Source organism: Haliotis asinina, chromosome 5, assembly GCF_037392515.1.
Source record: "Haliotis asinina isolate JCU_RB_2024 chromosome 5, JCU_Hal_asi_v2, whole genome shotgun sequence".
Lineage (NCBI taxonomy): Eukaryota > Metazoa > Mollusca > Gastropoda > Lepetellida > Haliotidae > Haliotis > Haliotis asinina.
Window position 1 is genome coordinate 12,941,739 of NC_090284.1, and position 12,752 is coordinate 12,954,490.

A 12,752-nucleotide genomic window follows, 5' to 3' on the forward strand; every position below is an offset into this window, starting at 1 on the left:
TAACAAACACTTTACATTAAAATATCTGTCTCACATGATTCACATCGGGAAAACATGCCAGATTATGTCTCAAGGTGTGTTATGTTTATGGAGCCAGCTAATGGAAAATGGGATGAATGCGCTCTGTGACATGCTATGGTACACTGATTAGTGTGCTGATGCTTGATGTTTATCACAGAACTCAGTTTACATATAACTATTCAAATCAATGTTTACTCATTCATCTACTATCCTATCTTTCCTGCCAGCAAGTCAGTATTATGAATTCATGCAACCAAGTAACTATAGCTACTCAACCTCTGGAGAAAAAATAACCATTAAAAATATGCTCCTAAGATAAATACAAAGATTAAAGAGACAATGTAGATCTGGGGCAAATTACAGAAAACAACACTTCATTTATCTGTTATTTTAGAGTTTATAGAACATTATTGTTCAACTAACAATTAAGTATTACTCAGCCCTCAGGGAGTCAATTATCCCATTTCATGCTGCACATGTCTAGATCTTTACTGGATATAGCCACCAGACCTTAAAGTTGTGTTTTTTGTCTAAGAGTATTCATTCACCAAGAGAGTAACATGCATATCATTATGATAAGAACGCTTAGGTCTGTGCATTCAGGTATTATGTATTTATATATGGATTGTATGAAATCAATGTGTGCACGTTAACGGAAACACCGAAAACAAAAAGGGTTGGTCTAAGGTAACACTCATCACATACCACACATGCATTTGTTTCTCTGTTCCAGCTACTGAGCTTACTGAATTTGTAACAGAGATGAATAGGACCAATTTGAATCCATGATCATTTGTTAAACAACTTTTATCCCATGTTGAATGAAATTCTGAGATTAAAATGTTCAGCTGCCAAAGTAAAATTATGAGGATTTGCTGTCTTAATTTCACTTTATGTAATTTACTTTTTCTATAAAGTGAAATTCAACAGTAGGTTTTCACTGCAAACATGTGATAGGAGGCAGTGATGTTGTGTTTCTAGTGTCAGTCATGCCACTTATATTTTGTTTTATGCACACGTTTTTGACAATAAAACCAAGAAACAATGGTTGTATTTATTGAGAAAAATTGTATGGCTTGTTTTCTTGAACGTTTAGCTCAATATATGACTGTGCTTTGTAGTTGCTATATAAATATATGGCTCAAAATTTGTTTGTTTGTATGGTAAATTAGTTCATGTATGCATGTATGTTGCAGGCTGCCAGAGGTGCCACCTGACACTCCAGAGACCAACCCGCTGTTGCGACTTGCAGACCTACCAAAGTTCTCTGCTATCAGTCCTAACCGCTGTATTACAGGCTGTTCCAAGTTGTCCATAGACCATGATACAAATTTGTCCATTCACATTGAAAATTTACAAGGTATGTGACCAAGAAATGATATAATTTCTATATGTCGTCTTACTTATCTTTATACACATGTTCGGTTTGCAATGTTGTCCATAGCATTCATTTGGTTGTTGTCATATCAAGGCTTTGTAGCCAATGATGACATCATCAGTTGTTGAAGACGTTACAAATGGTTTATGTTTAATTTCACTCATTAGTGTCATTATGCAAAGGGGACTGTGCAAAGGGGACTGTGGGGCAGCCTAGCGGTTAAAGCATTCACTCGTCACGCCAAAGACCCAGGTTCGATTCCCCACATGGGTGTCCCCTGCCATGACATAGCTGGAATACTGCTAAAATTGGCGTAAATAAATTCACGTACTTACACAACAAATTCAGTTCAATGTTGTATACGAAAACATCATGAAAATGCATGATCAGCTGTATCTTGATATCAGGAAAGGTGTGTTTTATCTTTTCTTTGGTATGTTTGATGTTAAATGTCGCAGTCAGCAATATTCCACTCTATGGAAATTGTACAGAAATGTTCAGAATTTATCTGTAAATTGGATACCAAGCAGATCTCATGGGAGGTACTACTATGCATCCAGATTATTCCACCATTAACAAAACATACAACTTAATGGATAACAACTTCTTGTTTATTGCAGTGAACCAAAAGTCATGGCTTGATATCAGTATAAGAATCTACATCAAAATATGTCTATATGAAATAAACAAGAAGTTGCGACTCATAAATTTGTATATAGTTAAACCCTGTTTACTCAGACCCTACATACCCGGAAACCCTGCCTTCCGGACGATTTTTTTATGTGAAACGAAACTTACATTCATTATTTGTACTCGCTTAACCGGACCCTTTGCTTCCGGACTCGGACGGTGAATTTTCAAACCATTCCTATAGATTTCCATTGAAAAATGATCCAGTTATCCAGACGGGGAGATCTGTGCAATGTGCATGTGTCATATCAATACCATTCACCGCACGACTAGGTGATTTCACTCTTAATCGGAAGGCTTTTGGTGTGAGTTCAGTTAATTAGCCATCAAAACACTAGGGGCATGTGTCACTTGGGTTGTTCTTTAGAATTTGGCGGGTGTGGAAACATCTCAGTAACGAAAACACATGTTAAGTAGGATTAAGGTAAACTATATTGTAATTGTATTTTATGTAACACTTACAAATCGACCCCTACTATCTGTCGCGATGCAAGTTAAAAACAGCCTGCCACATGATCTAAGTCATGTGATCCCATCCGAAAGATCACTTTCTGCAGACAGCATAAGTTCGACGCAATGCATATGTTTTGGGGGCCTTTAAATTAAAAAAACAAAGAAGTCCCAGACAACCTGGCAAATGGTAACCTGCGTTCCACCTTCCATGTATTATCGGTACACTTATAAGTTTGATGATTCACTGTTATTGCTATTGACTGTTGATAATTTTATTTACGTACATGAAAGTTTTTTTATTTTACTTAATATTCTCGATTTGCTTGTTTGATCCAGTTAACTGGGCGTCTCGCTATCCGGACGATTTTTGAGTGAAACCAAAACATCCGGATAAATGGGGTTCGACTGTACTTTGCTATTTAGTCACCAACTTCAAGAAATATGATGATCAAACAATTACTCAGATATTGTGAATTTTTATTCACAGATCCCAAGGTTGAGAAGACCTTTGATGGAGTGTTCAACACAGTGGAGCAGCTAGAAGTTCCACTGAACTATGCATACAGAACGTTCCGGATTCTGTGCAGAGTTCAGAAGGACAAAGGTTACAATGATGCCTACAAAAGAGTAAGTACACAGCAAGGGAGATAATCCCATCACTATCAAGCTATGCCACATGCCTTTTAGAACTGGGAGGTTGATAAAGGGTTCACTCATCAAGCTGAAGATCCAGGCGTGGAACCACATGGGTACAGTGTGTATATCCTATTTCTGGTGTCCTTGCTTTTGTAATGATATTAACAGCTATGTAGTTTGTTGTTTAGTGTGAGAACATATAAAGAAAAATGCCACATATCTGCTCTCATTGATGAAGATTTTGAGACATGGCTGACCAGAGATTTTTGTTAGTTCACTTTTGACATGAAAGAGGATGTGATCTTTTAATGTAGATTGCCTTTTTTGACTTATTACTGTTATACCAATGAAGATCCGGGTTTAAATTAGACTTCAGTAACCAATGTTTGTCGTAACAAGCCACTGACAGGATCGCGTGGTCAGACTTGCTGACTTGGTTGACACATGTCATCGTATCACAATATATCCGTGCTCATGCTGTTGATGACTGGATTTTCTGTGTTGCACCCACAGAAAGCTGTGACTGAAATAGCAAAACATCAACAGTTGTTTAGTTGATCATCATGTTTTAATATTCTATAACATGGCATAGATGACAAAGGCATTGACAACAAGTGGAAAAAACAGCACAAGGTGTAGCTTAGGATTACCCCTGGAACTAACTTCAATACAGAAGCCTCACAGAATTACCTCTCTTGGTTTAAAACTACAGCAGATACACCTGATAAAATTGTCTACCTTAACATTATACAATCATCACAGAGTTTCAATCATGTGGTTGTATAATAATTTCAATCTCTTACTTTAGGACCTGTCACAGTATCAAGATGTGCATTGTACTGCTATTTGCTATTGCCTACCGACAGATGTGCTAATGAATGATGTAACAGTAATGTACCAATAATATCAAGTGGTATTTATTTATAATTATGGTACTCGAGTATTCTGTGTACTAACAATTCTTCAGTAGGTGTTAAGTAATTACAAGGTCTTACCATGTTTGTCATACACATAGCTGACATTATAAACAAAGCGTATTACGTTGAGCATAATCAGTTCTGGTCATGTGCATGTAACCTTTAACCCTGACCAATCTACTGCCGGTTATTGCAAATGCCTTGTCATACATACTACAATTCCTAATTTCTAATTCTAAACCTAACTTTTCTTAAAACAACATCAGGAAGTAATTTACATCCATTACATGAATCATAATGAACTCTAACGGATAATTGTAAACCAAAAGTTACTGTGCTCTGTAATCTGATTGGTTGAAAAACATGATTAAATGGTATAAGATTCCCGGAAACTGAAAGACTATTCACCGCGTATTGACACGTAAACAATTGTTTTGTTGTGTCATCAACAGTGGTGACGTCATTCAAATCATATTGTGACATAAAGTTAGAATGACGTCACAAATGAGCAACTCCAGATGCTGCTATGAGAACCAGCTGAAACGACCAGCGGATGACACTTCACTGCTGTGTCCGTATTCGATGTAAACGAGTGCAGACACTAAAACCCCTTTGGTTTACTTTTGTGTTTACAATGTCGATAAACATCATGTGTTGGCCAATTTCCGGGTGTTATTGAGTATTTGAAGCACGGGTATATTTCATTTGAAAACGCCGTCGGTTCCAAATGCATTCCCGTGCTTCAAATACTCAATAACACCCGGAAATTGGCCAACACATGATGTTTATCTCCTAAGTGCATTTCAGGCAAACTGTAGCACAAATGGGGTTGCACAGCATAGAGAATATGACCAGTCTTCTTATATGCAAGCAAAGCGAGCAAAGGATGGCAGTTTACTTCCCTCGCTTCGGATAAAAAAATATTTTTCATGTTGAAATACAATATTTGTTGGCTTTTAACAAGATAAGTAAATTACCAATTTTTTTTATAGGGTACCTGATGTAACATAATTTTAGCTCATACTTACTCAAAATATGTATGTCAGTTCTAAAGGGTTAACACCTGGTCCAGATAGGATTATTTAAGACTGCCGCCATATAGCTGGAATGTTGCTGAGTGCAGTGTGAAACCAAACTCACTTGTTCACTCACTCACTCACTCACTCACTCACTCACTCACTCACTCACTCACTCACTCACTCACTCACTCACTCACTCACTCACTCACTCTTATTACTGTTAAAAAATGCCAAATTTTATTTAAAGCATTAAACATCAGACAATATGAAACCAAATGGTGATTTATCATGGAAAATAATCAACATGTTTAAAGCACAGTATGATTCACAAATATTTTTGTATAGGAAATAAATACGTTTATCATTGATTTCAACAAGAATAAAGGGAATAATCCTTAATATGTAATCTTGGTGAAATGACAGTACCCAAGTTTCATAATAGACCGATAGTTGACACATCTTTATGTGTGGACCCATGAAGATCCCTGGTAGAAGAGGTCTTCAACGTGGTGGTCAGCGTCTTGTCGTGGTGGTTAGGCTCATGTGACCCATGTCATCAGTTCCCAGTTGTGCAGATCAGTGCCCATGCTGTTGATCACTGGATTATCTGGTTCAGACTCGATTATTTATAGACCGCCACCATATAGCTGGAATATTGCTGAGTGCGGCATAAAACTGAACTCACTCACTCACTCACTCATTAATGAGTGACTGGGGAGAGGGGGTACCTCAGTGCTTAGAGCGTTCTCTTGTCATGACAAAAGCCCTGGTTTAATTTCCCACATGGGTACAGTGTGTGAGGCCCAGTTCTAGTGTTTCCTGCCGAGAGGTTGCTGGAATGTTGCTAAAATCAGCGTAAAACCCAATTTACTCACTCATTTATGAGTGGCTTTTAGCTCACTGGAGAAAAACTGCATCTCTATCCATAGTATTTGTCAACATTTCAGGTAACACGCCAGGTTAATTATTGCAACCATGACCGACACCAAAATGCAGACCTTTATTATGCAGTGAAGGTAGGTGAATCTTTATGGATATTTAAGTACATGAAGAAACATTTATGTCGAGATATATAGTTCTTGTGTTATTCCAAACCCTTAATTATTCTTAAACTTCACAAGGATTTCTTTTAATTTAAACCTCTAGGGAAAGTTATGTCCATTGTTCCTTGAAGTGCTTTATTACCGTAACTTATTACCAAGGGCAATTATTTCTATTCAAAAAAATATAATTGTGCTTCATGATATCGCTGTTTGATCACCCTTACTACTACAGTTATTTACACAAACTCTACTCAATCAAAGCCCTCATAGAGTTTATTTAAATAACTTCCTTGTAAGGGTGATTAACCTATACAAAATTAATGCTTATATTTTTGGTGCAGGAAGTTGGCCAGGATGTGAACCTGACAGAGGCACAGCGCCGCCTAGTGGATCTATACCTGTATGAGTCACATGCCCGAGGAGTAAACATCCAGGGAAAAGACAAGTGGAAGTACATCACAGCCCTGCAGGGGTTAAACAGAGAGAGACTGGTCTTCAGGTCAGTCAAGGGCACCTGCTCCCTTCAGATGGGATTAAAGTCATTATATTGTACAATGACAACATCAGTGGTTTATATATAGTCAATAACTTTTTGTAAAGTCAGTGAAAGTACTTTGTGCATTAGGGCGGTGAGGAAACCTAGTGGTTAAAGTTTTTAGAGTTTGGATGAAACAGTAATATTGCCCTAGTGTTACACCCCCCCAAGAGATCTGGGATAGAATTGATCTTCAATAATCCATGCTTGTCATAAGAGGCTTATTGCATGGCTCGCTGACTTGGTTGATACATGTCATCGTATCCCAACTGTATAGATTGATGTTCATGGTGTTGATCACTGGATTGTCTGATCCAGTTGATTATTTATCAGGGATATTACAAGGTATAACATTTAGCAGCAAGTCAGTAAGCCCAACTGGCATATGTTTGGCAGATACTGTATCTTGAATTGTGATTTCTTTCCAGTAAAAAGGTTGAACTGACTGCAGGCCTATTTGGTCATCGCATTGAGGACTTTGGAATTGTGGAAAGCATGCCACGGTCTCTGCTTAAAAGAATGGCTGAAGACAAGTATGTGTGATATCTACAGAAGAGGTGGTGAAGATCTTCTTTACCCTCAGATGCAGCTAGGAGAATGGTGACAGAGGAAGACAGCAGAGATATTGGGATGGGGAGAGGGGGAGGAGGTGGGGGAGCTCAGGGTTGTTTGATGGAAAAATGACACAATTCCATTTTTTTTTTTTCATGTAAATCATAAATTCGACTTAATTAGGGACTGGCCATTTGTTATTGAAGGATGATGAGAATGTTTAACATATATAAGGAAAGACGTTGGTCACTGCAATGAAGAAATATTGTACATAAAATGGGGAGGTCAGCATTTCATGAGACCATCCTGATAAAGGTTTGAGACATATACAATGCTGTTTAGGTCTCATGAATGATACTGAATGCTGGATTTATGAGAAAGAATTGACACACTGTGGCAAATAACTCTTTAATATGACTGTTTAAAAGATTTAAAAAGACCACAAATTTTAGTGTTCCAAATTTGTATGAACCCTGTGTCCATCTTGTTACTCAGTCTGATATGCTGGTAAAACATTCTATCACTCTGTTTTTCTGGTCAAGCGTTGGTCTTTTTTTTGCTTTTGAAAACTTTAGCCTATCCTTGTGTGAGCTGTCATTTTGTTGTTCATTCATCAGTCTGTCTATTTCTTTAGGTGTCAGTTCAGTATTTTGAAAAATCTATTGATCTGTATATTGTCATGGCTGCCGTTTGTGATCTGTAGAGTAACTATTGAAAGAAGCATTCCTAATATATAAGAAACTTTTCAGCAAATCTGTGTGAAAATCAACTTTACATTACTTTCTGCATTTTTAAGAAAACAATATTTGAACGTTTCCAAACTACTGAATGAATTATGATCACAATATTTAAATCCTGTTGTGATGTTCCCTCGAATTGTTATGAATACAGTTAAATGGTCACATGATCTGCCTCCAATCATACCCACGTGGCATGATCCATTGACCTATCCATCAATAACTTGATTGTTTGGTACATAGATAATTAGGGACAGGCTGATACATAAAGCTGGAATGTAGCTGAATGGAGCATTTAAAAACAAATGCAACATAGACTTTTGAGAAAGGAATATAAATCAATGGATCATCCAATTAAATCTACCCCAGTGGTGATTATTACAAGATGCATTTTATGCTGTTACTAGTGTGGTGCTCTGCTCTGTTGCAGGTCCCGGCCATCCAGTGGGCCCTGGAAAGTGACCCTCGACCCTGAAGTGTATTACCCTTTTCTTGAACATTGTGATAACCGACAACAACGCTGGAATGCGTGGCAAGCTTTCAATAACCGAGCTTCAAATGCCCATGGTGCACAGCATCTCTCAAATCAGAAGGTCTTGGAGGAAATCCGAATGTACAGGTCAGTATTGGTGATAGCTCAAATACATAAAATACCAGGTATTCTTTTTCATAGAGATCGTCCTTGGGGTACATATATGCATTTTCTACTGCCGGAAAACGTCACGTGACAGTTGTAACAATGTTTTAATAAAATATTGTACAATAAACAAAAGTCTTTTTTGTTCATTATACGGCCCCTCACCACGTGGAGCCACCCCTCTGCCGCGCATGTGCAGGCAACCAGGTAAGCATCCAAGCCCGTGTCATCATTCCTTCTGCTGTCACCGTGTTGTGCAGACGTGCCGGAAAAAGATTAGAAGTTGAATACTCCTATGCGTACTTCCGAGATGACTGAGTCTCCCTCTACTGTATGTATGGTTTATTCGTTTGTCTAGAAGAAAAGAACGTTTATTTAACCAGGGGTTCACTTGTTTTTGTCTGTGACTAAAGTTGTATTAGCGCTGGCTTTCCCGTGGGTTACACACGTGTTGCTTTCCCATGGCGGGAAGTAGGCGACCCCGCATGTGGAATATTGCATCTTGCACCAACTGTTTCACGCTGCGGCTATTCACGTAATTTTCAATGTTTTGTACGTGATACTTCGTACTCTTACGAATTGTAATGCTATTAATGCTAATTTTTAAAAAAAGACAAAAGAAAACGAGCTACATTACCCTATGTGCTGCGGTGCTCGCCGTTCGCTTATGCCTAGCTAATTGGCTTTCAGGCATTTACGGCGTGTACGTCATGTGGCACGAATATCCCACCCCAGGACAGGCATACTAAGAGCCTGTGCTGTTTAGAGAAGGTTGGCCACGACCCTGAGGTCTGCAAACTTTGCAAGGGTTTCTCCTCCCGGGCCAGGAAACAGAGGGCGGCAGACTTCCTTTTTTATAAGGAGTTGCGCGAGGCGGGAGGGGAGCCGTCAGAGCTTCCCCCGTCCAAGTCAAAAAAGGCTAAGCATGCTAAGTCCAAATCTAAAAGTAAGCCTCAGTCGACTACTTCGCAATCTGCCCCTTCTTCCTTCTGGTTTTGATATGAATCTTATATCCCAGTTGTTTCAGCAGCACATGGACTCAGTGAAGTCCCTCGTCTATGAGTCCATTGGAGGTCTCTGGCAGGAGTTTCTCATGCACTCTGGGCAGGGGACGGAGAGTCTGGGGGACGGATCGCCGGGCTCTGCTCGCTCCGCTAGCCTCGAGGCGTCGGTCAACCCGTTGCCTTTGGCTTCAGGTCCGGACACCTCGGCTACCCTGGAGATGGAGGGTTCGCTCCCAATCCCTCTCTCGGTCTTGGCGCAAGGTCCGTTGAGGATTCCTGGGCTTCTGGTCCCTGCGTCACCCCTCCCCATGAGAGCGGAGGACTTGGTTCTGTCCGAGCTTCCTCCTGCGTCTCGGGACCGGGGTTCGGATGGTGTTAGCTCGGTGCCTGGAGCGGAAGGTGCCTTGAGCCCTTCCTTCCCCACTGTTGTTGTTCGCTTGTCCACCGGGTCGGGGTGTGGTTCCTCTTTCCGAGAGGATTCCGCCTCAGCTTCAGGCTCGGACATGGAGGCATTCTTCCCTCCCTGGTGCAGGATGTGATGGATCCCCACCTGGCTGGTACCCGCCTCTGCTTTGACCTGCCTGAGCTTGTGTGGCATTACCAGTTGGGGGATGACTCACTCTTTCTTGTGCCAGTGCTGGATGAGTGCGTGTTCACCTCGGGTGAGGCTCGGCTTCCTCGGGTGCAGCTCTGGCTGCCAAGCAAGGGCATTTAGTTCCACCCTTTACCCAGTCGGGAACCCCCCTGCGGCAGGCATACTGGACCTATGAGGAGGTCTATCGGAATGCCATGCAGCAGGTGTGGGTGGTGGTCTATGCGGCTTACCTCTCCTCATTACAGAGGTCAGCCCTGGAGACGAGGAGCGAAGTTGTTTCCGGGGGCGCAGCAGGTCATTCGGGAGGCTGCAGCGGCTGCGACGTCTTTTAAAGGCTCGAAAGCCTTGCTGGAGCAGCTGCGGGGTTTTCGCCTCTGCACTCCCGTAGCAAGTTCCTCTTCCCGGGCGCGGCGTACGCCCGAGTCTGCTGGCTGGCTTCAGGAAGGAGCAGGAAAAGGAGCCGTGCCGCCAAGGGCAAGGGGAAGGAGCGGACCCCTTCGTCCAGCACTCAGCAGCCTTTTAGCGGGTGCGGGGGGTCTGCCCCGACCCCCCCCCCTAACTGCATCGGCTGCTCCCGCAGGGCAGTCCCTGTCACACCCTGTGCTGCAAGGGACTACTCACGCCCTCTTGCCTCATATCCCGGCTGGGGGACGCCTCTCTCTCTTCCTACCGGAGTTGGAGAACGCAACACAAAATTCTTGGGTGCTGTCCACCGTTCGTGTCGACCATCTACTGCTGTGGAAGCGAGGCCCGCCAGACTTTGTCGGCATAAGGTGCACTCCAGTGCCAGTCTGTCTGATCAAGGCGGGTATTCTGCGCGACGAGGTTCAGGCTTTGCTGGACAATTGAATGTTAGAGGTTCCGTCCTTCAAGTTGGAGACGCTCAGTGATCTCCGCTGTTCAGCCCGGCGATTGGCTTATGTCGAACGACCTGATGGATGCATATCTTCACGTGCCGATACACCCGTCGTTCAAGCAGTTCCTCCAGTTCTCTTACGACGGGATGTATTATCAGTTGAAGGTGCTCCCGTTCTTCAAACTCATGACAGTGCCGACTACTCTGGCCAGGTCGCAAGGAAGGCGTTGTCATCTTTAGCTGAACGACTGGTTGCTCAGTGCGCTATCTCAGCCAGCGAGACTCTACTCATGCAGTGATAGAGATTCTAGTTCGACTGGGGTGGATCATCAACTTCCGACCTGGTACCCACCCAGGACCTGGTTTTTCCCGGTGCCTGATTCACAACGAATCAGGGTCTTGTCTCTTTGTCGCCCGATCGAGTCAGCAAAGTACGGGAGATAGTGTCTTCCTTCCTCTCACAGCCCCATGCCCCGGCGCGAACATGGTGGCGACCGTCTCTGTGGTATGGCGGGCGTGGATGACGATGCGCCCCATACAGCAAGCTTTGGCGAGTCTGTGGGCTCATTCAGAGCAGCCAGGTTGTTCGTCTTCAGATGGACAACCAGACGGCCATGACTTACGTCCTGAAGCAAGGCGGCATGGTGTCCCAAGCGCTCCTTCGGGAGATTTCCTCCTGTGGTGCGACAAGTACGACTGTCAGGTGATTCCGGTTTATCTCCCGGGGCTGGATAACATGCGAGCAGACGCTCACTGTTGCCAGATCCTGACCCCACACGAGTAGATGCTCGGCAGATATTCGGAGTTATCTCCCAGTTGTGCAGATCATTCCAGGTGGATCTGTTTGCGTCCGGCTGAATGAATCAGCTACCTGTGTTTTGCTCTCAGATACCGGACCAGAGGGCATTGGCGTCCAACGCCTTTCTGCTGGATTGGACGGGACGGATTCTATGGGCGTTTCCGCCACTTCCCCTGATTCCCCGTGTCCTCTCCCAGCTATCCACTCAACCAGCTTGACTGCTTGTGTTCCTGGCACCACTTTGGCCGTCACAGAGCTGGTTTCTGGTAATTCTCAGGTTTCTGGCTCTTCCTCCTGTTCTATTACCTTTGCGACCGGACATTCTCACTCAGAACGGCGTGGAGTTCCTGCGGCAGTTGCAGACACAATTCTTGCTTCAAGGCAGGATTCGACAAAGATTCAGTATGAGGATAGGTGGTCCCGCTATGCGCGCTGGTGTTCAGATAGGGGGATTGCAGATGCCTTTTCTGCGGATTTAGTCCAAGTATTGGAGTTCTTGCAAGCTCGTTCCACCTTTCACACCCCTGTCGATGGTGCTCTTCTGGAGCAGCACCCTCATGTGCAGCACTTTTTAGCTGGCGTGGATCGGGTTCGACCTACTGTCAGGCGAACTAGCCCACCTTGGGATTTGTCAATTGTGTTTGATTGGCTGTCCGGTCCCACTTTCTCACATCTGTCGGCTATTTCCATTCAGCTTTTAACATGGAAGGTCGTATTTCTGGTGGCTGTAACATCTTGGAGAAGGGTTGGCGATTTACATGCCATGTCTGCAGACCTAGCGCAGACAGTGTTTCACCCTGACCATGTCAGTATTCGCCTCCCGGATACTTACCATCCAAAGGTCGATCACGCTTTCCATGTGACAGCTCCTATTGAATTT

General features: G+C 42.9%; 1 protein-coding gene across 1 annotated transcript in view; it reads left to right on the top strand.

Annotated features, from left to right (window-relative positions):
- Positions 1–12,752, top strand: part of LOC137283319 (uncharacterized) — a 46,843-nt gene that overhangs the window by 752 nt on the left and 33,339 nt on the right. Inside the window, exons 2-7 of the mRNA XM_067814772.1 lie at positions 1,218–1,381; positions 3,030–3,169; positions 6,062–6,130; positions 6,499–6,656; positions 7,121–7,225; positions 8,412–8,600. Coding sequence (XP_067670873.1) covers positions 1,218–1,381; positions 3,030–3,169; positions 6,062–6,130; positions 6,499–6,656; positions 7,121–7,225; positions 8,412–8,600 — 825 coding nt within the window. The remainder of the gene's footprint in view (positions 1–1,217; positions 1,382–3,029; positions 3,170–6,061; positions 6,131–6,498; positions 6,657–7,120; positions 7,226–8,411; positions 8,601–12,752) is intronic.